Source organism: Artemia sp. Qi Xiang Cuo, chromosome 17 (genome assembly GCF_049724085.1).
Source record: "Artemia sp. Qi Xiang Cuo chromosome 17, ASM4972408v1, whole genome shotgun sequence".
In the NCBI taxonomy this organism is placed as follows: Eukaryota; Metazoa; Arthropoda; class Branchiopoda; order Anostraca; family Artemiidae; genus Artemia; species Artemia sp. Qi Xiang Cuo.
This window is the reverse complement of record NC_142810.1, coordinates 26,787,212-26,813,788: the sequence shown is the minus strand read 5'-3', so window position 1 is coordinate 26,813,788 and position 26,577 is coordinate 26,787,212. Positions and strand designations below refer to the sequence as shown.

The window sequence follows — 26,577 nt, the reverse complement described above, 5'->3', positions numbered from 1 at the left end:
AGCTACTCCTCTCTCCCACCATTTCCCTCTCGTTGAATTTATCGAACGAAGAGGATCAGTTTCGTTTTAGCTGTGAGTGAGTTGACAACGGAAACCGAAAAATGTTCTATATATGTCCATTGTGCATGTACACTCTTGGCAGTTGGAAACAATGTGAGAATTGTACAAATATTGATGACTATAGTGAAAAGTGTAAAATATGTAATCCTTGTAAATTACATAGAGGCTATGCAGTACAAATTAAAGGATGTAATTCATGTCTTGAGAAGGTGTGTGACTCACATCCTAGAGGGCACCTCTGCTCCAATTGTCACTATGATAAATGTGATCAGTGGGAGAATACTTACCCCGCTATGATTGGAAAGAATCCCAAACGTGATTTTAGTTTATTTCTACAAGATTGGTATCGTCGTGGATTTAAATTATTCTGGGAAGAGGAATCTGGTCAACGATTCAACTGTTGGGGTAACAAGACAATCTGGTTTCTACGTCATCGCTGTGATGACACCACCTACTATGACTATAAAACAAGTGATTTTTATTTGGCAGTTACCGAATGTGATTCACCACTTGAAAACACTGTATGTGATATTGCTTCAAATAGACAGATTGAAACTCGTGAATTTCATAATATGAATGCAAATAGTATCATTGACTATACAAAGAGATATGACAAGAGTGAAGTTACATTGTACTGTAGAAAATGTGACCCCGACTTTGCAGTCAATCAAGATCAATATACAGTGAATCCAAATGATTTACCAGCATTAGTGGTTCACGACAATTGCCTATACATCGAAGATGAAGAAATCTAAAGTGTAGATTTAAAGTCATTGTTGTATATATATTCATTTTATTAATAAACAAATCCACACACATTTTTTAAGCACTTTACTCTTAGGGCACTAAAATCAATACTTTATAGGTCTGAGAGGATATTTTCCACTAGAAAGTCATTCAGACGGAGATTGCCTACATAAATATGGAGAAACTGCTTGTAAGTACAGCCGCGACACCGGAACACAAAATATAGTAGTGCATGGAGGCCACAGCTTTTAGTCGTTAGATCCTGAAACCTCTTCTGATTTGGAATAATAGTTGTCCCACTGCTCTCGATATAGTTGCTGATCTGGGATGTTTATAATCTATAGGGTAGACCAAGAGGATCAAAGAATTTAATCATTTTCATTGTTTGAAAGAGGCACAGCCAATGACCCGTCAGCACAGTCGACGGACTGCTATTAACAATAATCAAGGTATTGTTGACACATTGAATTTTTCCAAGAAAGTCCGAGGGTAGACAATAGGATTTGTACTGGGACATGTAGGGGTCCATATTAAATACATTGATTATTTGACTAGTGTTCATGGTGCCAAGTCTAGTAGAACACTGCCTTCAGGAGTGATTTCCCAATAGGTTTCATATTGATTTAGTGAGATTAGTGCAATACTCTCAGCCAATGGGTCGGCAAATGTACACTCTAAACGCACACTCCCTGTACGTACTATACTCATATCCTGTGTGCCCGACAAATCCAGTACAATGATACCATGTGTTTTAGCAAACATATCTTCGGTTATACCATTTTCAAATAGTTGAGAGTCATGATCTAGGGTTTGCATGGTCAACTCGTACAATGTTCTATAGGATTTATCAAAAGATAGATTGTAGAGTGTGATGCCGTTTACTTTGCACACAAGAGATTAAAGTCCAAACATCTCGAATTTATGTGGACATTCAGTCCATGATCCTATTGCACTGGCGCTTTTTACAAATGCCAAAGCCAATTTCGACGGGATTTCGCCATTGATAAAGGATGAATCGGTGAAGGTGCATCACCCCACGGCAATATGACGTTGATTGGTGATTGTATGAGGAACAAGTAGTTTAATATTGTTGCCAGTGGCTCTCAGTTTTTCCACGGCCAAAGCAACAGAACTCTTAACCTGCTTTTTGCGTACATGAAGTATTGCCGAGGTGAGGGAGAGACTTACATCAGGATTGACAGCAAGTTCTTTTCTCATTATGAAATTGGAGGGTGCAAGCGTTAGTTTTATATCCACTTTTAACATTGGGCGGCAGCCATTGGGGTATATTAAATATTTCATGATATATTTTTCCAACTAGATGTAATTCACTAGTTGTAGCATTTTTAAGTGCATCTGTACTATCAGTCTTAGTAATGTATTCATATCCATTGGAGGCGCCTCTCAAGTCCTTGTATGACTTGGGTGTCATCAGCATGAATTGCATATAGCTTGTGTAATTTGAGAGATTGGTACTTGTGCTCACCAGCGTACCGTTTATGTAGACACTGATTTGACGAAATAAATTATGTAATATACAATTTTCATAGGATATTCCATCGCCCCGAATTGGCATTGTATTATCGGATTTCCGGACTTTCATTTGCAAATCTATAAATGTTGAAGACATGTACATAAAGTAGTCTTCATTAGAATAAATTTGCAAGTGAATATTATCGGAGAGAGGTTGTTGTGGATAAAATTTTTCAGAGTATCCATGCTTTACACTCCCATCGACATTTTCGGCATTGAATATATTCAATGATGTGGTAATTGAAGGCTGAGAATCTTTTTGCAGTAGGTAGGACATTTTATGAGAAGAGATCTAGTTTCGATCTGGCACTTCTATTCTTGCTGGGGCTTCTGTTTACACTACGTGTCGGCTTTTTCCTTCTTTTCTTTGACAAAAGGGATGTCTTACGTTTCCGACCTGAGTGGAGACTGATGAGGGATGCATTGTTTCTTGACCTTTTTAAGCCTTTACCACTTTGTTTTAATCTCTCGCCAAGGGTTCGCGCACTGGACCTAAGATTTTCCGAAGCACTTTTTTAAAATCCTTGCCAGAGCCCCAATCGTATAGTGTAGAGGATGCAAAATCTGTCGCAGCCGGTACGATATATTTTCTAGCCAGAGGTAGTGCAGAGCGAAACAGCTTAGCAAACCAACTGCCAAGACCGTAGACAGACATTTTACGAGCGACCCCTCTAATACTACATTCAATTACCTTGTTGTCTGGGGCCAAGAGTATTAAAATAGCAGTCAATATCAGGACAAGTGAATACCACTTTTCTATTAGACATCTTGCAGTTGAATGATGGGACAAAAATGGCATATAATCACAGCCAACCCTTTTGAAATTGCTATTGGATCACCCAATTCGGTTCTCAGTGTTAACTTACAGAGTTCCAAATAGGAAGTGTTTACGGGGATATACTGAAGATGCTTTATATTGTAGTGATGAATATGTTCTTGATTGGTTTTTCGTTCAAGAACTCGTAGGAGGGGAATATTTGAATTACCAACCCGAGATGTTTCCACAAATGAAGCGTAGAGAAATATACAAGTGTCTGTGGAGAAGGCAGGCGGGTAGTCAGCAAAAATGAAATTAGTGTTTCCGGCACTTTTACCATTGACTATATTGAGCTTAAAGCCAAGAACATCCTTTAGATTATCATTGAGAATAACCTTTTTACTGGCAATGGGTGAACTAATGTAGATCTTGCCCTCCCCCTTTGAATAGTTGAAATGAAAAGCACCTTTTTTAGGATCGGAAATTCTTTTATTAATAGAACGACATAAATCATTCCTACAGGTGAGTTCCTCGTAGGGTAATTCAACATATGGATAATCCATCCAATTGATTTTTTGAATTTGTTCTTGATCACCTGGTGGAGGCGGCCAATCATAGGGTCTAATTTTTATTTCATATTTACGATCCTTTCTCAGGATGTCAGATGTATTTTTGAGAATACAGTCAACAAGAGCCACTTCATACTTTCCATCATCGAAATTGACGGTGGGGGAGAGTTTCGTCCAAAAATCACGTTTTCTATTCAAATCATTGTAGAGAGGATCAGAAACATTGGACATGAAAGTCACATAGAAATCACTGGGCATTGTCAATGTCTTCAGCACTGATCCAAGAATCAAAATCTGAGTTGTATCCTAGCCAGCGAACAAGCAACTTTTTCTTACCATGTCGTGTACTACTATTTAATATCTTTTCAATTTGATAAATTTCACTAGTGTTTCTAACTTTTTGCAGTTCATATTCATAAAAACCGCCCAGAATCTCATCATATTTGGTGTCTCGTAGTCGATATGTTATGGGTATGGTGTCCAGAATTTTAGACACTCTAAAAAGTTCGGTGCTCCATAAATACGTCCTCTGTTCAAAAATATTGTTGGTTCTATTAATTCGAACTGTATAACCAACATTGAAATTCTTCTTTTTTTTTCTCTTTTTCACCATTTGTGTATTTCTCTAGAAGATTATCAAATGTATTTTAACTTTAGTGAAAATCCCGAGGACTAGAGTTGGACAGAGATCGATGGGGTCGTTGATTATAAATCAACTTGATTTTATCTAAATCATGAATAAAAGCAGGCGTATTTTTCATAGTGCAATATATTGAAATTAATAGAAGAATCGTTCTTATTAATCGTTCAGCCAATGCAGCCTTTATCGGGCTGTGACTATGATAAAGTGATGTATTATATTTCAATAGAAACTTTTGCACATAAGGATTAACAAATTCAGTACCGCGATCCTATTGACTTTTTCTATACGAATCCGATTCAAGAATACTTTCAATGGCCCGAGCAACTTCAACACCTCTCTTTGATCGCAGTGGAATGGCATATGCATAGCGACTAAAGATACTGATTGCCACTAGAATATATTTGTAGGGGGCATTGTGACGCCGTTGAACTGCGTCCAAAGTTAAAAGATCCGTGTGTATTATATGCAGAGGGAAAAAGGCTTTAGTGTGTCGATTGTGTTTACTGCGAAGCCTGTGATTCCGATGTAGTGTGTACTTCGATTCACTTTCTAGATACTCTTTTACTTTTTTCAATGTGGTGGTGGTGGTGCTGGAGACAGCTTTGGAAAGCGTTTTGGGGGAACTTAAACTCCTCGCTTCGCCAATATTTTCATAAACACCTTTCAAAACTTCATCCATTTCGAATGTAAACATGTAGTGTAATGTCCACCCCCCTTTTGCACACTGATGGGTGAATCAATTCGTCTTCGCTATTGAATAGCAGCCACATGTGTTGTAAAATCATTGCTGCTGCTGATAGTATCTTCAAATATTGAATGTTCTTCTTTTTTAAATGATGTTGTTGGACTATATTCTCTTATTTTCTTTAGAATTTGCTTATTGCCAATAAGACTTTTGGGAAAGTTTATTGCACACAGAAAGGTGTATAGATTATCGTCAACGGATAAGAGTCCTTTACGATTCGTCACCGTATCACAAACTAAATCAAATAGATTATAACTTTTTCCCTGTATTATGATTCGTGTCCTTGTGCTGTCTACTTTAACGTGATGATCACCAGTTTCCAATATGAGATAAGATAATAATCATTTACTCTGTTCTCGATAGGTGAGTGGCAATAGGTTTCCAATTTTCAATACAATCGAATTCAATTCCTTCTCCTTTGATGGTGCTGCAGAATCTTGAGATGTGTCCTGTTGGGGGGGATCAGTGGCGACGGTGGCTTGTCTCTCATGGTATGGTTTATGTTTGTCCAAACGTCACAATGCATCTTGAAGTAAAAACAGTTTTTTATCATCGGTAATATTCTCGTCATTAATGAATTTGCCTAGATTGTCTTCAAAATGTTCGATGGGTGAGAGGACAAGTTCAACTGGTGTCAATTTATAGGGTTTTGCCATTCTCACTAGAGAAAACTGTTTACAAGTCCTGCAATTATCGGTAGTAAAAGTGTGAAAAAGCTACCGCCCGCCTGAAGGAGCCGTGTTGTTTTAAATTTTTTTACCTTGTTTTTAAAAGACAAGGCGCGGACAGTGGAACCATGGTGGGTTTTCTGGTGTCTAACACCATATTGCCGTTGAACATTGCCCTCGGTTAAATTTAAACAAAGTTCAGATATTAGATTAATGAAATCATTTTCAACAACTTGTCTTAGTAGAGCTTTCCTAAGCAAGGGTTTTAAAGTGCTTAAAACGGAAAACAGATACCGTTGTTTACGTAGTTTCTTCAGGGTCAGAATGATAACTAAAAGCCTTTTAGATTGTGCACTGGACGATATACTGTAATTTCATAGTTGAAAATGTCGGTGACTACACGTAGATCCTCGGGCGTGCTCTGATTAAGATCCAACAAACTGTAACCGTAGGGATTGCTAGGCGCGTGAGTTTACGCTTACACCATACTTTTTGGGGCGCGGGGTTTTATCGGATTTTTGGGTGTTATGTGCGAGATCTAAGCCCTCACGACTCGATATATAATATAGACAGTGCAATTCAAAGCAAGGGTTCGCATACATTTGCTCTGATGAAACAGATTGTGTAGAACTAGGGTAACGGAAATGTGTTCATGATGAGAGCGAACGGTGAACAGTTGTAGCATTTCCTGTGAGAACTGTTCAATGGATTCAGCCAAATCATCAATAATCAACCACGAGTTCGATTCAATACTATTGAAAACATCAAGTCCTCGTATGAATTGTATTGGTATGGATGTGGCAATAGCTTTTATTTTATCATATGACTCCTGCCAAATACTAGAGCAATAGTAGATTTTTTTCGGCTTTTCCAAAAACATTTTATCGCAATTTTGAATTATTATAGTTAAAAGTGTTGTTTTCCCCGACATTGAGGGACCACACAGAAACGATCTGAAGGGTGTTTTAAATTGATACATGCTGTTGGGGACAACAGTCGGACTACAACTAACTGTAAATCGTATGTGCTCAATGAATAAGTAGCAATTTTCCCCATAGATCTATCTATTCAAGAACAACAAAAAACAATATTTCAAGGCAGCATTTATTTCGGCACTGCATGAAAACAAATATTTGTGCAGTCAACATGAACAATGATAAAAATAATAACACAAGAACAATTAACAAAATTTCATGGTCAAAATGAAAACTCTATTTGTTCAACATGAACTGCAACGATAACACTTTATAATAAAACACTTTTTGTCTCTAAAAAAAAAGCACTTTTTGTCTTTAAAAACACTTTATGTACAATAAAAAAACACTTTTTGTCCATCATCAACAACACTTTTCTGTACAACACTTTTTTTGTCAACTTAAACACTTTTCTATACAATAACACTTTCTATACACACTTGAAAATACACTTGGAACTAGTAGCACAGTTGAACATTACGGTGAATTTAAAAATGGGATCCCCCCCCCTCGGGGGCCGCGGGGCCGAAGGCCGGCCGACCACGGGCGGGACCCCCCCCCCCTGGGCGGGCGCGGGGAGGGACCCCCCCTCCCCCCGGGAACCGCGGTGGAAAAAATAGTTGTCGTCACTGCAGGTTAGTGGTGGTGGTGGTTAAGGTGGTTAGATTGTCAGATTAGGTTAATTTATGTAGAGGTTGTGTGGTGGTTAGTGCTTGGGTTAGGTTAATTTATCCAGACCAAGTTGATTACGAGAGTCGATGCATTCAACTAGGTCTGAAATGTGGTAATGACAGGGTTGTAGGACAGTCAAACCCCTCTCGAGCACATATACCTTGTCGGATATACACGAAATTTCATTCTTTTCTACTCTTACAGTATAATTTATATTCTGTAGAGAGCGAATTGCATGCACTTGTGCTCTTGGCACGAGGCTACTTTCTACACAGTCTCTGTACACACTCATGTTGAAATTGCTCTTAACAAAATCTGTAGGCACCCCTTTAAACGCCTTCTTTTCTTCCCCACTATGTGTTTCAACGCACTAGACTTTGGGACCTAGGACCACCCCCTGGATATCAAATCACTCCCCGTCTCTGATTTTAATTTTAATAGGTGGTTAGGGGCTTGAAGTTTCACCAACTCAGGGTAGAGTGTGGGATACCAGTTGTTGAAATCCATCCGAGAGCGGATGTGCGCCCCCTGTTCTAAATCACCCAATAAATCCAATTCACTCCCATTTACCTTTAACAGCAGAAAATCTCTATCACCATAGTAAACTTGAACCTCCCCTCCCGTTGCCAGTGCACCTCGCACACATTGTACAAAAATGACAACATGAGCTTTTTGGAAATTTCCATTTCTGAACTACCACCTACGATATTCTTGTTCAGTACCACATTTTGCTTTCGCCTGTGTAGAAGAACCATGCCAATCTCTATGCTCGTGAATGATGTAAAATTGGGATCGGCAATAATTCATGCACACTCTAGAGGGTCAGTCACGACGTCGCAGCGAGATCTATTACGTACGCTTTCACACATATTGCCCAACGCTGAATTTAGGATGAGCTTATACAGTTCCTTTTCCACCTTTGAATTTGCCCTAGAGCGTTTATCGACAAAGGTGTCGATAAATGTTTTCAGGTAGGGTCGCTAATTTAACAGCAGGGCCCTATGTCTTTTTGTGATTTTGAAACCGTTGCTCACCATCCCGTGCAAAAGCATCAGGTGAACAACGATATTATCCGGAGGGTCCAGATCCGCAAACAGTTTTTATTTAGAGGGTGTCCAATGCATCCCCAGATCCTCAACCAATGAACTATTGTAGGGGCTCAGAGAGTTCCTGCTCACTGGTCGATTGATTCAGGGAAATACAACCTCTTTGTCTGAGTCGTGAAGCGCCAGCGGAATGTAACCATCAACTTCAAAGAACCATCCTTGTGGTCCATTGTCCTCGACGGTGGTAATGTCGGGGAACTCACAAGGATTCTCAAGCCATTGATAGTTCCCACACGGCAAAGAGTAGTGTGACATTGCCGAGGGGTACAACGAGTTCATGTCCAAGAACACTGCATTTGACTTTGCACCGGTGCTTTGACCGCTCGGATCGGTTGATAAGATGCGGTCCCCATGAAAAACATACCCTCCCCTCATTGAACGCTCTACAAAAAGGTGTTGGTCTATGTCAGTGATTAGTCCTAGTTCCTCCCTGCTAATTTTTAAAATTAAATAACTTACTAAATGGGGTGTTGAAAAATAATAACCAATATCTAACCCGAACTCTGAATAGATCTGGTCTGTGTTCTTACAGACTATATCCAACAAAATTAGAACGTCACTGGCCAAGTACAGTCTACAATAATCCCACCCATTTTTACAATCCCCCTTGGACCATACCTTCTTGGCAAACTCATACTCATCGGCTGTGCATTCACTGTTGGTCAGTGAATTGTAAAAAGCTTCAATTGGAGGTAGTTTCTCCTCACTTAAGCGTGCGCCAGAACAGAAATAGTCGTATGCGTATATACCTTTGCAGGTCAACAAGTCATACATTTCACTGTCCGGAAAGTGCTGTTTAGGCAAGGAAAAACGATCAAAATTGTCGCTTTTTTACACTTGAATAAATTGAATAAATGCAGTGGTGGCAAAACGAAAGGATTATCAAAACCTGAGTTTATTCCAGAACATATGTTCAATATACAATACATGCCATTTAAGCTCAAGAAGCAATAACTTCTTGGCTGATTTGGGAATTATGTTGTAGGTAAATGAACTATTTACCCATGGAAAATCTACTCCCCCTCCCTCTCTATGCAGACGTGCCAGTGCCGTCCAAAAACATTTTTTATCATACATTTAATTATTAATAAAGACAGTTATAAAAACTGTTGGCTACCATAGAAATTACATGATCGCTGCTCAACCCAGCTCACCTTCCGAGCTCCCGCGGATCGGGTCTGGGCTCCAGTAGGCTGAGCGCTAAGGGTCCGGGGCCCCCCACGGTTCCGTGTAGTCCCCTTATCCCCCTCCTCTGCACACTCTCCCTTGCCACCCCCACATATGTGGGTATTGTTTAAAGCGGGGCGAGCCTCTGCAGACAGCACCAAAGGATAATGGGTATTTCTCAAAAGAGAAATAGCACCATGAGCCGTGCCAATCAGTTAAGTCAATGCCTTGTCCATGCACTCAGGCCCCTCATCCAATGTTTCCACTATTTCTAACAACCGCATAGTGTTAGATCTATCTCATTGCGCGTGGGTGTAGGACACTGCAATAGCCAGATGTTCTTTGACTCGGTTTGGAAATTTGGTGTCGTTCATCTCCACCAGCTTAGCCTCACAGTCTAAAGATATTTTGTTGCACTGGAGGAGGGTGTTTTGAAAATTTTTGAAGCGTAGAATGGCCCTATCGCCTGAAACCGTTTCCACTGTCTGGTAGCCGTGACGGCTACAATACCTCATGTGAGTCCGTAGTTTTATATCACTACGGACTCTAGATAGGCATGTTGGACAGTAGAAACATACCCCCCTAAGCATACCCTCCCCCAAAACTCTACTGATGTCAGTGATAGGATTAAAATGACCGATTGTGTTCAGTTGACTAGGTGGTGTGCATAGCAACCAAACCCAGTGTTTAACCAAATCAACTGAGGGACACCTTACAGGGAATACCACCCCCTTCTTTTTTAAACGAACCCAATATTCAAATTCAGTTTCATATTGAACCACAGTAGCGCCAATATTTAAATGGGCATTAGTCCTTTCAAAAATATCAATAGATCTTAGCGTTACTGGATATTTCCCCTATAGGCAAGAAAAATCTACAACTGGGAAATCGGACCCTTCCTTCCCATGTCTAGCCCAAATGTCTAACTTCGTCTTGGTAGCGTCCCGAGCTAGAGGCTCTTATGCTGATATGAGGAAAGCATATCTGAAACACATATGACCTGTTTCAAAACAGATCTTCTGGACACCATGACAACCCTCTAGATCAGGATTATAATTTAAAACTCCTGACCTTTCCCCAGCTCCCCCTCTTAAAATAAAATCTTTCTTAAATTTAAAAATGTTTCAACTTAAATTTTCAATAAATAAAAATAATGATCCAGTAACATTTTCATTAAAGTTCTCGAGATGCGTTATAATTTGATCTACCCAATCTAAGAAAGCACCCTCAAAATTTTCTAAATTCGAATAAACCAAACGCATCTCGGAATGTATAAAATGATAATAAACCTCGCTTTTTCCCTCATTCAAATAGAACACCTTTAGAACAATAGCGACCTTAATTGAATCCCTACTTCCCCACAATTGAATTTGATTCTCCAGAAGTGCACGAATTTTTTCTACATAGTTGTGTACAATTTCTACAGGGTCATAAACAAAATTACCACACAAAAGCGAATTAAAAGGGTCACCAAACATTGCAGTGAAAACAACTATATGATTTAAAATTCTGTTGGACAGATGAAAGTCTTGGTGAGTTTTTCCCCCCTCCCCCGCGTGTATATTACCCCCTCCCCCCAGCGGTTCAACAATATCTGGCGAATGCTCCACATCAGTTGTTCAAAGTGGAGTCGTGAGGGTATAGGAGGTTGGAGGGTTACCTGTGAAATCATTTAAAATTTGTAAAGTATTCGGGCTCAAGTCAACCAGCTCAACTGCGCTATTATCTACATTTAAAAAATCACCTAAAAAGTCGTCAATATTATCTGGAATTTGATGTAAATCATCCCATAGTGAATTGTTGGGGGACTCCACGTGTGCCTCCTCTTCTTCTCCAACTGACGAGGAGGGGGGAGATGGCGAGTATGGAACCAGGAAAACCTGTAAATGAAAAATAGCTTATTTTCAAAGTGTTCAAATCATCCCCTACTGCTTTTAAAATTTGGATTATTATTGCTCAATAACATTTGGTTAATACAACTTAACGACAATCTAAGATATGACATAGAAGGCGACAATTTGATCGTTTATTTTCAAAGTGTTAAAAAAAAAATTTTTTTTTTCGGTGCTTCCCCCGTGTCGCGGCGCGGGGCCCGTGGTGTATCCTGTGGCACTTCCAGAATTAGGGGTGCCGCTCAGTGTAGCTTTCCCTAACCCGGGGCACTTCCCTGGCCCGTGGCGCATCCATATGGCGCTTCCCTGACCCGTGGCGCATCCATGTGGCACTTACCTGACCCGTGGGGCATCCCCCCCCCCCCCCCCGGCGCTTCTCGGGGGCCCGCATCGCTTCCCGCGATGCTTCCCGAACCCACTGGCTCCCGGCCGTTTACATAATGTCCCAAAAAATGTTGAAATGTTCGCTTAGACTGCATAAATCCAAGTTTCTCTCTAAGTCCATACACGTTCAGTAAACACATGAGTTTTATTATGGAGGTTAGATGAACGAGTTTTAACTTCAAAATGTCGAGAACCGTTAACTCGGTTTCCCCTCGTTAAAATCTTTGGCATGATGGAAATATCCTTGCGCAAATTACGGGATCCATATGTGACAAATAGAATAATCTCTCTCAGTTCCTTCTCTTAAAACTATGTGAATGGATTTTGAGTTTCAAATGGTGAGCATTAATTTAAATTACCTAACAATATTCGCTTATGAGATAGAGGCGAAGAGATAGGGGGGGGGGGGGATGCATAGAAAATAGCAAAGATTAGAAAAAGAGCAGTTTGACAAGCAAAAAAATATATTTAGATATCTCTGAGGGAGGGCCGAGAAAATAAGGGTTGGGAGGGGGGTTAATATTTTAATAAATCTCTGAGATATACTTTTACAGTGTTGAAAAATCGGTTTGTTTAGATATTTCTTGGTCCTGAATGATAGAAAAAAGTGAAAAGACAAAAGTAAAGAGTAAAAGGCTCTCTAACAGCTAAAAAATAGCTTACTTGATTGAAAAAAAATACTCACGTCTTCAAATTGATCAATCACTTGACAGAAAGCTGGAGGCTTGACCATTACATGATAGGGAGCCATTGGTTGGTCTATGACTTGCTTGAATGAGCCAACCCTTCTATCTTGCATGGAAGGCTCAGGACTTGACGGAGAGTGCACTGACGCTTGATGGGGAGCTGATAGCTCAGATATTGCGTGAGAAGGAGCCAATGTTTGGCCTACGGCTTGTCTTGAAGGCCCAGGTAACGTCTGTTGGAGGGTGGAGGGGCCGACGTTAATTTCTTGTGCAGGAGCTGTGACTTGCGTAGCCGGGACAGGGGCTTGCATGGATGGCAGCACATGGGCAGGCGGTGTGGAGCTGGGGGGCTTTGGCCAGCGACCATGTTGCATGGCAGGGGGCGCATTATTGACCCTCGTCTTCTTAGCAGGAGGGGGCACGCATTCTTCGCTATTTGCGTCAGACATAGGCCCCATCAAAGCAGTGTCCGCAAATTCTTCATAATTCGCCTTAAAAAGAAAAGAAGAAAAATCAAATCAAAATAATTTGCCCCTTTTAAAGAAAGAAAGTTATTAAACATTATTTTGTTTAGTTTATCACTAAGAAAGCAAAAAGTAAAAATTTCGCGAGAAATATAGTTGACTTAGAAATCAAACGTTTTTATTAGACAATCAGTAGTCTATATCCATAGGATAGAAATCATTGTTTCTATTTTTACCATTTAAATTTTCCAGTCTATATGCTTTAAATTAGATCGTTAACCCATCGACCTGTAGGCCTATATTTTGCAAGCATAGGTTAAAAATGCTATTCAATTTATGCATAATATAAGCTTTATGCAACTCCTAAAGACTTTTCTTTCTAGCCTTGCATATCAAAGTTAAAAAGCATATTTTTCACGCAGCCGTCCTGGGAATATAAAAGAATTTTTATTGAAATATTGAAGAAATTATAAATTTAAACAGTAGTTTTCTTTTCAATTGTGCGTATGTGTCTACACACAGAATCACCCTTCACATAATTTACTTACAACGAAGCTGTTAGAAGCAATGTAATGCCCCCTTTCACATAATGCCCTAAATATATTGATAAACTAGATTTGAAAATAATCTGTTTCTCTTCTCCAAAATAGCGCATTGCGTCTGCGCCTAATTATTACAATTGCCTCAAAGTGTTTTAATTTTGACAGAAGAATAGTCCCTTTGCCTGCCGCGTTTGTAAACCGGAAAGAGGGTGACTGCTAATTTTAGGCCTCGCGCTATGTCAAAACAGAACGGCATTTTCATTAAAAATTGACAAAAGTAAGTGATCGCTTTTAGCTGGAAATATAGAGGGAAGGAATTTATTGAAATGCTATTTCTTTTTGCGAGAATTTGGGATTTTAAAACAATGGTGGAGGGAGGGGGGATTTAGCTGGAAATATAGAGGGAAGGAGGTTCATGGAAATGCTATTTCTTTATGCGAGAATGTGTTTGTAAAACAATGGTAGAGGGAGGGGGGATTTAGCTGGAAATATAGAGGGAAGGATGTCCATGGAAAATAATTTTGAAAATAAAATGGAACTTACATGGTAAATTGTAGTTGCCAAGGTTTCTAATTCATCAATATTATCCATTGTTGTTTACACTGTGTCAAAATACTTTCTGATAATTTAATCACAGTGCATGTCCGTTATATATGAAATCTCAAGGGTGAATTGTTATGTAATGGGGAAATCATATGTAAGCAGGCCTCTGATTGGCTGAGAAGGAGGATGTATCCGACTCAATGATTGGCTGAGAAGTGGGATCTAACTGTTTCCGGGAAAGTCATAACATTCACCCCTAGCAGGCACTTGGCCAAAACAACAATAATAAATAAATCCCTCCGGCCTAAAGATTAAAGAAACCTTAATGTTTCTTAATTCCCCCTTCGTGAATCAATAATTCCCCCATCGATTATGTAAATCAAGTTCTCGGAAATCCACTTCCCCTTCGATTACGCAATCAATTTCTCGGAAATTCACTTCCCCCTCGAGTCCTACATCAATAACATTGTTCCCGTTAGAATTAAATGCGCATGTGCAACCTTCCCCCCCCCCCCCCCCCGAGTTATTACACATAGAAACAACAAATAAATCGACCTTGGAAAAAGAGGTCATTGACACCATTACCTAATCTTTCTCCCTAGGGAGGCTATGCCCATATATGGTGTGCTGACACGACTCAATAATGCATCTCTACTGATTTTACACGGGTGGAATTCTTCATGAGGATATTTTCAATGGCAGGATCATGGAGGAACTTTCCACGGGAGAAACTTTCCATTGCAGGGGGGATTCCGGCATGATTTGGAAAACAATCAGATATTAAATAAAAAACATGTCTTTTTGTAACTGAATGTAGGCTAAGGAGAATTTTCTGGGCGGGGAAATTTTACATGGGAGTAACTTTTAATAGAGTTTTTTTTGGTAGGGGGGAAGGGTTGGTATTTTTCAAGGAGGAAGGAGGCAATTTCCCGAATTCTTTAGAACTACTCCTGAAACTCAAAAGCCGTTTAATTAGAAAAAGAAACTTTTTGCAAGTACTAAAAAGCTTTAGCATGAGGAGCGAGGGATTGATGAACGGGGAAGCCCCCTTGATATATAGAATAATTTCAGTTAGTCTTAGAGTTTTAATATTCTTCCTTAGTTTCAATTGATTTTTTTTTTTTTTTTTTTTTTTTTTTTTTTTAAATCTAAAACTCATCCCTGAAAGGCTCAACAATTTTGGATGTATAAAAACTATTGAAAATAAAATGCTTAAAATGTATTTTGTTTTCAGTAAAGTGCAAATAAAGCTCTTACATTTAGAAGTCACTTCTCTTTGTTGTAGTTCCTGCTCGATTTAAGTTTTACTTTTGTTATTTACTGCATTTATGTACTGATAGTAATTTATGGTCCTTTTACGCTTGAAAAATTAGTTGACTTTATTTTTGCTATTATTTGGTTTAATTCAACCAGTACAAACTCTTCACTTTTCTTTGAAAAACTTCATTTGTGGAAAGCTTGTTTTTTAAATTATAAAATCGTTTTTAATTATTTATATAAATTAAACTGTTTTAAATAAATTAAAAACTAGATATTTGTTTTTAATTGACACTAAGTTTCCTTAACGAAAAGAAATAGGCAATTACGGTATCCGCCGCAATTAAGTAAAGCCCGAACTCTTGCCTATATTAACCAAAAATTCAGAAATTTGTTTTGAAAAAAAAAGAGTACTAAGTGAGGGAGGGTCGCCACTTCAGCTTATTCAGGAATGGTGTCTATTTTTCCGGTTAATAATATACAATAGAAGGAAATAACCCGTGTGGGTCATCCACACATATTATAATGTCAAACAGGGCAATTCATTCTTAATCAACAGTTAATACAGCATAGAGGGTATAGGGTTCTCTTCTGGAGAAGGAGGCTCGAAGTTCAGGTCGCTCTGTAGTACGGATATTCCCTTTCTTGAAGATGACGTTTTTTTTTTTGTTTTTTTTTTAATCCCACCTTCTCTCCTCCCGGTGACATAATAATCTTTTTCACTTAATTTCAAACTTTAATGTCACCTGCACTAATTTAAAAACATATTTTATTTTTTATTTTGGGTAGCCAAACATAATTGATGAAAACAAAGTATAGTACTATAAATTTCAAAACCACAAGAAATACCATTCCCGGTTTTGCAGGGTGCCCTTCCACCATAAGGCACCCCTTTCACCGTGGAAATACATTAATAATACACAAATATTTTCTTGAAACCTTGTTCTCATTTAACTATACATCTTCCGCTGCAGTTATTGAACCGCTATCTACGCCTTTGAAACCCATTGGACAGACTGCGGATTACATAAAAAAGACGGTCAACTTCAGAAACAAAAATAATTATATTATCGACAGAGACAAATATTTTGTTGGTGATAGCGGTAACCTAACAAATAAAGAAAAAAAAAAGAATTACATTGGGGATACATAATGTCCTCCAGCTAGAAAACACGTTCTTAAAATTCATCTTTGGCTCTTCTGGCATTTCCCAATAGAAACAAGAAGAGTGATAGAAAAGGAATCATCATACAAATAGAACATAATCATAAGAAAAAAAGAAATGGAGACTCACAGAAAAGAAAATCCCTGTACTCACAACTCACAATCCTGTACAACTTTTTTTTAGTTATTACGATTTCTGTTCTTTTGGTTTTTCCCACTTAATAGCATAGGTGTCAGTTTTGTAGGCTACTAGTGCTTTCTCCCTCTTTTTCGTTATTTGCGACCAAAAAAAAAAAAAAAAAAAAAAAAAAAAAAAAAAAAAAACAACCTAGAAAGTAAACCTTAATTGCTAGAACAGGCTATTTTGTTGTTTTTCTGAGACCCCCCCCCCCCCACTTCAAACCCTATAGACGAATTTCCAAAAATACCCCTGTTATAGAGATGATAGTCGATTTTTACCTTAATTTCCCTTTTCTACGACCCCAATAACCCCATAGAAGACATCTCTTTCTAGGTATTACTGCATAATTAATTTTTAGCTTTTTCCCCCTCCTAGGTAGCTATCCCGATTTTGGATATATTAATAACTGCGTTTTTCTCCATCGAATGGTATAAAATAATTTCGGTCGCAATTTTTTCAAGGTCTACCCCTTTTTGTCGTATCTTTTTTGTGCCATGTGTATTTACTGCATGTATTCTTATCTCCTTACAAAAAAGGTTTAATTAAATCATCCTAAAATCATTAGGCACTTTACTTTTATCAGAAATCACGTTGAAATTTTAGGGTACCTTATCTCTGCAACCACTACATTTCAGACACTCTTAGTGTACTATCAGCAACAAAACCTTATTTTTTTTGTTGTTTTTTGACCTTCTAACTCTCCCGTGCTAAAAAAAAACTCTTCCTTTGCTTTCATCTTCACAATTCTTAGTTATTCGCTAAATCATCCCCAAGACCTGTACCGTGGATTAACATATTCTCGAGTTGATCTGCATGTTTCCTTAACATTCCATTCATCACTAACTGTGAGTAAGAGAATTTTGTGAATGCGAAAAAAAGAAAATGACAGTGTTAAAAATAAAAAAAGGAAGAAGAAGAAGAATTTCTTTGGTTTGAAGTAGCAAGATCAAACCTAAGACCACATAGCTTCTGCTGGAATTTCTACTAACCTTTATTTAAAGTAAGAAATAAAATTGTACTGAATGAATTACATAGAAATACACCAGATATCGCTCACATTCTACAAAAGAAAACAGATTTGTATCACCGAGGCATTTTAGGGCAGGAGGGCAGAGGGGGCCCTCGGCGCAGGAATTTCAAACAAATAATTTAACAATTATAATCATTTTGTAATCTTTGAACTTTTTTTCTTAAAAAAAGTAGAGGGCGCAGTTGGCAGTGAGTCTAAGCAAATTGAATCAAAAACTTTTATTTTTCCCATATCTTCACCGCCATTTCTAACAAGATAATTAATAATTTCTAGAGGCTAAAGTAAAAAAAAGTCAGATTTAAGTGAATGGAAAATTTTGTTAAAAACATTAAAATTTTGTTAAAATTTGGCGACAAAATTCTTGGAAGATAGGAGGGGGCTAATAAAGATTTTACCCCGGGCGAAAAGAGGCCCGAACTGCCACTGTTGTATGCTGTATCAAGCTTAGGATCGCTAGGCTACACTCTACAAGATAACATGGGTTTAAACACAATTCAGTTTAACTACCCATGCAACATTATTCAAGATGAATTCCCAAAAGCATCAATTCAAAATATATTGAAAGATCCAAAGATCTTTGTCTCACCCCTTTAAAAGATGTGTTTTTGATCAAGACTTTAAGTTTTGTTCATATTGAGGCTTTTTTGTTTTTTTTCGTAAGATACAAATTTCTTAGGAAAAAGGGTAAGATCTTACGTTGGAGCCTATGAGCAGATATTTCATGAACTTTGCAGTCAACTAGAATCATAGTTACCTAAAGAGACTTCCAAGCATACCATAAGCCATGTCCATTTCATGGGTTACATCTCGGATAGCAGTCCGAACATTACTTATATCGGGCTTCACTTTAGTTGAACTATCTAGATGTCTGAAAAAAGATTATAACAGAGGGTATCACAAGACAACTTTGTTAGGAGGGACAAGGGTGGTGGCTAAATTCTGCATAAATAAATGGACCAAAAAAAAATGAATCAAGTTTCGCTCTTGATACTTAATCGACTCTTTAAAACTCCGCAAATACAGACTGCGTTTGCTAGATTGCGTGGCAAGGATCTGTCCTTTGTGAGGGAATTTTGATTTTGAATGATCATCCACTGGACAATGTTAATATTCGTCGTGTTTTGAGACCAGTTTTTCTCAGAAGTAATCTGAGCCTACGTAGGTTTATTTAATACTGATATGATGTTAAAAACTTTCTCTTCAATTCTAATTGTACAAATCTTCTTGGAGTTTTCCTCATTTATACGCTTTGGATTTTTACATTATATAATCTGTGTAATTTTTCAGTCGGCCATAACGTTTCCCAATATTTCTTATATAGATTATCTCACTACATTAGCCCTCCTCAGATGTGAGGAAATCACATCTCATCCACCTCGTTTCATTTTATAAGAGTTTTGTTGCTACTTCAAATCTTAAGGTTTCTGCTTCCATTTTGGATTTGGAACAGGGATGAATTGTTTTGGTTAAATTATTTTTTTTTTGTGATATACAGTCCTTTATTGACTCAAATCGATATTTTCGATTCGTGACGGTCTTTATTTTGAGAGATCAATATCTTATGTTTGGAAAAGCGAAGTTGTACAAGAGCAGAGAGGGGTTATTTGTGTAGTAAGTGGACTAATTAAGCTAGAAATTGACAACACATTAAGAGGCAAATACCAATATGAAGTTTTGAAATCACTACTTTCTTACTAAGATAAGAATTTGGAAATTAACCGTGAAAGAACCACATTTCTTTGCAAAACTAGGATATGTGGGTATTGGAGGACATTGGAAAATACCCACAGCCTTGCTTATGCACTGGTGTGACCTGGAAAGCGCGGTTGGGTCTATCCTATAAAAGTTACAGTTCATTGTAACAAGGGCCCTTATCTCTTGATACACGTTTTACCTCGGGTCTGTGCTAAACATTCTGCTTAGGATTGCTTTCAAGTATTGTATGTGTCCTTAATTTTCTTATAGTTTATGGTTATATCTTTGTGTTCTTTTTATTATGTGGGACAAAAATCCCAGTACCGAGTTTATATTCAGACCTTGTACTGTTGTTGAGTTCATTAAAATTAATCAATATTTATACTGAACTTGTCTCCAGAGCGTGGTTTGTCACAGTCGCGGTTTGATTCACTGGTTTGATTTATGTCACACTGGTTTCTTACCTTTGAGGTTTTAGCTTTTATTTTTCCTTTAAGAAAGTCTCCTATTGATTGAGCTCAGCACTTTAAATGTAAAAAATTAAATGTAAAAAATAATGCCTTAAAATTAAGTTTATCTCGCTGACAAAACCAAAAGAGTACGAATAAAACATAGAGCAGGTTCAACGGCTCAGACGGCGCCAACTCGACTGTGTCACTATTGGGTCAAATTCTTTAACACCAAATGAAAATACAATTTCTAGTCGATTTAAAAATAATCATCAACACAAAATGCGCCAAATTTTTGGTTCAAATAATAGCAGCTAGACTCATACTAGTTACAAAATATGGAATTCCATTATATTTCTGAAAATCAATTTTATTTGATAGAGGAGAAAAACATGAGCCTTGGCATGCCATTTAAAGGCTGAAGGAGATTACTTAGTTATTAGGAGCTCACACGGACGTTGAAGGGAAATTATTAAGCTAATTAGAATGTTAGTTTAATATTTGATTTAAAAAATAAAAAAATAAACTTGATAATAACCTTCTAAAAATCTAGCAGACCAAGATAAAAAGTTGCAAAGGTAGTAATAAATTGTAATACAATATTGTGTAAAATCAACAAATCAGATATCCACTATAGCAAGTGGAACTATGACTTAATGGGTTATTTAAACGTGAAAATGGGTGCCACTATCGACAGGCCAGGGGAGTGATTCACCCAGAAAAACAAAGACACTAATAATCTAACCAAAAGAGAAACATGAGACATAATACCGTTTAAATTCAAGTAAAAACGAAACTACGCATGTCAGAAAAATGTCCAAAGAAGAGCCTGGGTTCTTATAACCACTGAATTTGTAGCCGAAAATATACTATTTCCCATTGCGATCCTTACCGCAAAAGACTTGGGGGGTAAGGGAGGCTTTTAATGGAAGGAAATGGGATAGGAAACATTTCATATGGTCAATATTTAAACCGCTGTCATTTCATTTGTGATGGTATGAATTAGAGTAAAAAACATGCTGAGTAATAGTTTCAAAATGCTTTTCTACGAAAATACCCATCCAAACAGAGAGGGGAAAATGACAAGGAGGTTCAATGATAATTATGAACACTTTTAAATGTTTCTGGAAGATATATAGCCTTTGAAGCAACTTTGTGGGGAATGTCCTCTTCCTTGTCCTTGGGCCTGTGTGCAGGTATATTTACAGTTTTTTCCATAAGAGTGAGATGGAGGGTCAAGCTGTTGAATAAGGCTCTGGGACTACTTCCACGACATTTCCACAATAATTAACCAAGATTCGAGCTCAAGATAAATATTTTCTATATAGCATTATGTTTGTCATGGGTTATACAACTTATATATCGTTTCGTAGTCATGTTTATTAAAAGCAGAAAAAAAATAATTGGTCCGAATAATATACAAATTCTTAATGTTACAAACGAAAAATCTTATTTCCATATGCTAGGAAATAGCAGATGCATGTTTCCTCATATACGATGTGCTTCTCCAGCTTTAGGCGTACAGCTTCCACAGTCAGATATATAATAAAAAGGGAGTAAAATAATTTCACCACTTACTTGTATGCTTCTCCGAGCTTCACATCAAGAAGCTGAAGCTTTTGGAAAAGATCTCTCTTACCAGTCCAAACATGCAATTCACTATTTAGCTCTGGAACAACTAAAAAAGTACGCCAACCTCTGATCTTCTTGGATTTTAAAATATCACCAAATATGTGATCACCACAGTACAGAACATCTTTCCCCTTTGCTCCCATCATCTCAGACATAACATCACAAGATCCTATAAACATTTTACTTGTTGTTGATCTATGTTTACGTCTAGGATCAAGAAGAAACAAAAAATAATGTATTTGCAACGTAATTTTACAGGAAATAGAGATGATCACATATAGCAGAAGACTACATGATCTTCAGTATCAATTCATAAAAATAAGAAGAATTTCTTTGGTTTCAAGTTGAAGTACTGAATACCTCAAATGAGATTGCTCATGTTCTTCTGGTAGGTTCACCAGTCTCTCGCAAAAATAAAAATAAAAACAAATTATGGGGAATTAACTATTCATTAATACCCCATAATTCGCACATTTTCTACAAATATAATTACTTGCACGCTTTATCATGTCTAGGCACCCTAGCCTACAACCTTCAACAAAATTCGATTGATCCAAACTACCTTCTTCAAGACAAATTACTAGAACCACCAATTCATTGAGATAAAGTTGAGAAATCATAAGGTTATTAGATGCATTAAGGTCAATATCTTTTTTTCTGTATCTTCTAGAGTACTTAGAAAAAGGTATTTTAGCCAGAAAAGTTTCTTTGTAAATTGTAGCATTTTTTATGGATTTTTAGTCTCAGGGGAGGGAGTGCAACTATCTGACCTTACCCTCTCCTATGGGCGCTCTTGAGCAAATTTTGCCATTCAATAAAGCTTTCACCTGACTTCTTCATTTTTCATTTTTAGCCTTTCAAATCTGAAGTATTAGATTTGACACAATAGCGACCTTTATGTCGTTCTTAAGTCAAATTTCCACGTTTGGCAAGCACTTATTTTTAAATGCTGTAAAGAGTCATTCCAAATACAGTAAAAACCATTGAAAACAAAAAAGAAAACTAGCTATAGAAATATGATAAAAGATCGCTAAGAAGTAACCAAAACGCATAAAAATATTTTCAAAAGCTTAAAAAAGTAATAAAAATTCCACATTGTTATAGTTTTAAAAATTATTAGACCAAAGAAAACAATGTAAAAACCATAAATCAATTATTGGTCAATTTACATCTAAATACTTGCAGCCAATCTAAAAGGTTATTTAAGTGTTTATACCGTAACATAGACACGGGTCCATTACTATATTGAATCTAGGACCAATTTGAGCCATACAGACAGTTCAAACATGATGTCTAATGCCTATAAACACATAAAATCTGTTTTCACCACAGTAGAACAACAGTTATCTGAGGTAACTTGGACGGAGAGTACCTCGGATAACATTAACTCTATAAATAATCAAGAAGGCATGTGGTAAAATGAATAAAACTCGACCAAAGGTGTTTGATAAGCTTATACTTTTTCATTATACGTGAAAAATGACAAACTGTAGCAATATAACCTGTTCAACGGTGATGGCGATCTCACAATACGCCGTGCCTTGAACAAAGAAGGAGAGTTTTATTTTCGTTTACAGTGCCCTTGCAACCACAATATCGTACATCTCTATTTAAATACATTACTGAATATGTTTTTTATATATTAATAATTAGCAAAGAATCATTATATAACTGGAATACTACATTATCAGGACATGCAATTATGCAAGTAGACTACCTAGGTTAAACCAGAACTCAGTTACTCAGGCTTGAATAACCACGGCTCTACTGTACTTCTTTTCTTAATACTATCGACAAAAAAATTACCTCCTGAGTAAACTTGGCCCTTAAGCAAGGGTCCTGAATGAGTACCAATTTTTAGAGCGCCTGTAATTTCATCCACTTGTCTTAGCACAGTTCCCTCGCCAAAGAAAAGCGGCTTCCTTGAATCTACAACGATATAATCAAAATATTCTTTCCAACTTTTTCTTTCCTGAAAGAGTATATATTTTATTTTAATTTCTGGAGCACCTTGTTCTTTTAGTTTGGTCATTATATAAACAAATACCGAAATAAAAGATTCCTTATTCTCACCCAAGATTGAAAAATATACAAAAAAGAAACTTCTTCATTTCCACTCCCTAAAAGAAGTTGTTTAATAATGCTACTTATACGCCCCCCAGTATATACATGTGTTCTCAGTAATTATTTTTACCAATAAAACAATGCAGTTACGTTTTTACCTCTTGTATAGTGAAAAGGATTATATGAGCCATTTTAATGATGATTTTTCCTCATTTCCAAAGGAAGTTTCTCAAATGAACAGTTGTTTAGCTGGTTATCTTAAATAAAAAGAAAGCTATGTGCTTATATGTTATAGCGCCTTTGTTAAGTTTTTCATCTAAGTAGAACGTGTTTCTCTGACTAATCCTAATGACATATCACAAAATGTGATGAAAATATAATACTTTAGAAACAAATTCGGGCTATATATTTTCATATTAGGGGGGGGGGGGGGGGGGTAGAGAATAGCGGGTCTGCTTGCAAAATGTTTGTAGGTAGAATTATTCTGCATATTCTGAAGTAAGAATTGTTTTCTTAATTCACACTGTCCAAATTATTTACCCCCACCCCCTTAATGTGCAAAAATACAGCCCAAATTATATATTTCCCATCTATTCTGTCACTTGTATTTGTCTTGTCTCACGCTAAATTGAAAGAAAATAACGAAGAAATTGGTTCTAAAATACGTCAATGGATGAAGAACTTAACATAGGCGCTATAGCATATAAGTACCGACACTACAAGAAGTCGCTGAAACAGAAATTTCAACTCTTCCTTGTAGTCTCAATCGTTTACATCCGTCGAAACTCAAAAATAAAGGCAGCCCACGTTTAACAAAGTTCACAGCAATGAATCTAATGATCTATTGAATGTGCCCAATTATTGTGCTCTATTGAGTAAAATTCTGGTAAAAAAAATAAAAAAAAAAGTAGAAAAAATATCTTAAATGAGTCGAAACAGGAGCTTTGGGACACAAATCTAATAATCACGATGCCTTATTGAACTCCAATAATAAAGAAAATAAGCACATTTTTTACTTTACCTACAGACTTAAAATAGCTCTTTAGCGACATTAATCCTTTCAAATCATGGTCACAGGAGAAGCTGTAACATAGTAAAGAACCAACCGCGGCCCATTGCAGCCAAACTTAAAAAAAACTTCTTTTTAAGAAACCGTCGAGAGACAAATATTTTCCATGATTTTCACTCAGACTCAACTGAACGGCAAATTAAAAGTACGGAAAGTTCTTTTTACATTTTTATATAAAAAAGAAGCCATGGGTGGGGTACAAGGAAATGTAATAATTCAGCTCCCACATTTAAGATTAAAAAGCTGGCAAACCACTAGGAATGACCTTGAATGGAAGCCTTGAATTTCGGTAACAAAGAATCAACCTTATTTTTCTTTTAGCATTCTTTATTCTTTCTCTCCAGAACAGTGGAAATTGATTAGTTTCCTTCATATGCAATAAGCATCAACTAAGCTAGTTCTAAATCAATGTTCATATACATTTAAAAGCAAAGGCTCAGTTTCAGATCAATCATTGATGTAATTTCTGATTTCGTGGCATTGTGCCAAGCTTAGCATGTATCATTTCACTGAAAAGACAAATTAAGACCTCACCAAACAAGCTCGTGAAATCCACTAGGGCTCCCATTAACTTAACGATGTGTTCCATTGAGGTCTTTAGATATGTTTCAGTCTTTAATGTGTTCTTATTAGAACATGGATTATAGCATTTTTAGCTATAATAGCATTTTAGATTGTAGTACGATAGCAATTTTAGAGAATTTGTCCAATTTTTCTTCCAAACGATAAGACATTGAACAGATTTCCACGCTCATAAAAACATGTATAACGAATCTTCATTTGTTGTTCACGAATCTTCATAGTAATCAGAAAATCTTTTATTTTGTTTACTAAGAAAAAAAATGTTGGCTTAAAAAAAAAATAAAACGCCCTTTGTTACAGAAAAAGGCTACAAAAAAAGAAGAAGGAGAAAGAAAATTGAAAATCAAGTATTTCTGAGAAAATATAATTTATGTATACCACTGCCATCTAAAATCTACGAAGAGTAAAAAAAAACTGAACAATTACACTTTAAAGTCTCTAATTTATATTGACAGTGATTAACGAAAGCAAAACTTGGTTTTTATTTGAGCTTTGAGAAATCAGAAATGAGATATCTAAGTTTTTTTACCGCCACCAATTGATACAGCTTGGCCGAGACCATGTGAGGTAACCCGTCCCGGAGGTCAAGAAGTTAGGTTCTACTGGTTAAAAAATATAAATTGCGCAAAAAAGAAGAAATAAATACACAGTTCAATCGAGGATGAAGGTTTTCATCCTCAATTCATGCCTTTCTGGATCATAGGAAATAAGTGATTTAAGATCCTTTTTTTCTAGTACCCACGATTATGTTCGCGAATGTGGTATAATGCTAAGGAAGTTATGGTTAACCTATATTAGCAGCTATCTTTTTTCCTTACTATGGAAAAAAGTAAATGGCTATGAATAATCGCGCAACTACTCTAGCCCCCTATCAAAATGGCACTGCTTCAATAAAATTTATTGTAGAACGAAGGAATCGTCTTTACCTTAAATGACACTATTTTTGAGGGGGCTAGGGAAAATTGGGGGGGGGAAGGTGAAAAGCAGCGTACGATAGATGAGGTCAGACAACTTTGTAAAAAATGACCGAAATATTAGGGTCCCACTAATAGTAATAGCTTGTAATAGCTTGCATGTGATCAAAAGTCTATCCTGGTTCAGGGTTGCTAAAGATTGTTCTAACGATTATTAGAAAATATCTGCAATACGGTTTTAAACCTGAAGACTGTTTATAAAGGTTTTACTGAGAACAGATCCTTTCCTGAAGGATATTCAGATTATAAAAAGTTAGGTTTACCCTTCCCCGTTCCCCACAGAGATCGAATTGATTCCAGATTCAAAAACCCAGATGCAGCATATCAA

The 26,577-nt window shown here is 37.0% G+C and overlaps 1 protein-coding gene across 3 annotated transcripts in view; it reads right to left on the bottom strand.

Annotated features, from left to right (window-relative positions):
- The window catches only part of Nt5b (5' nucleotidase B), a 154,554-nt gene that overhangs the window by 33,305 nt on the left and 94,672 nt on the right, over positions 1–26,577 (bottom strand). For all 3 annotated transcript variants that reach the window (XM_089103738.1, XM_089103737.1, XM_089103736.1), the window contains 3 exons: positions 23,367–23,532; positions 21,507–21,729; positions 18,539–18,652 (listed from right to left, as the gene is read on the bottom strand). In XM_089103738.1, coding sequence (XP_088959864.1) covers positions 18,539–18,652; positions 21,507–21,729; positions 23,367–23,532 — 503 coding nt within the window. The remainder of the gene's footprint in view (positions 1–18,538; positions 18,653–21,506; positions 21,730–23,366; positions 23,533–26,577) is intronic.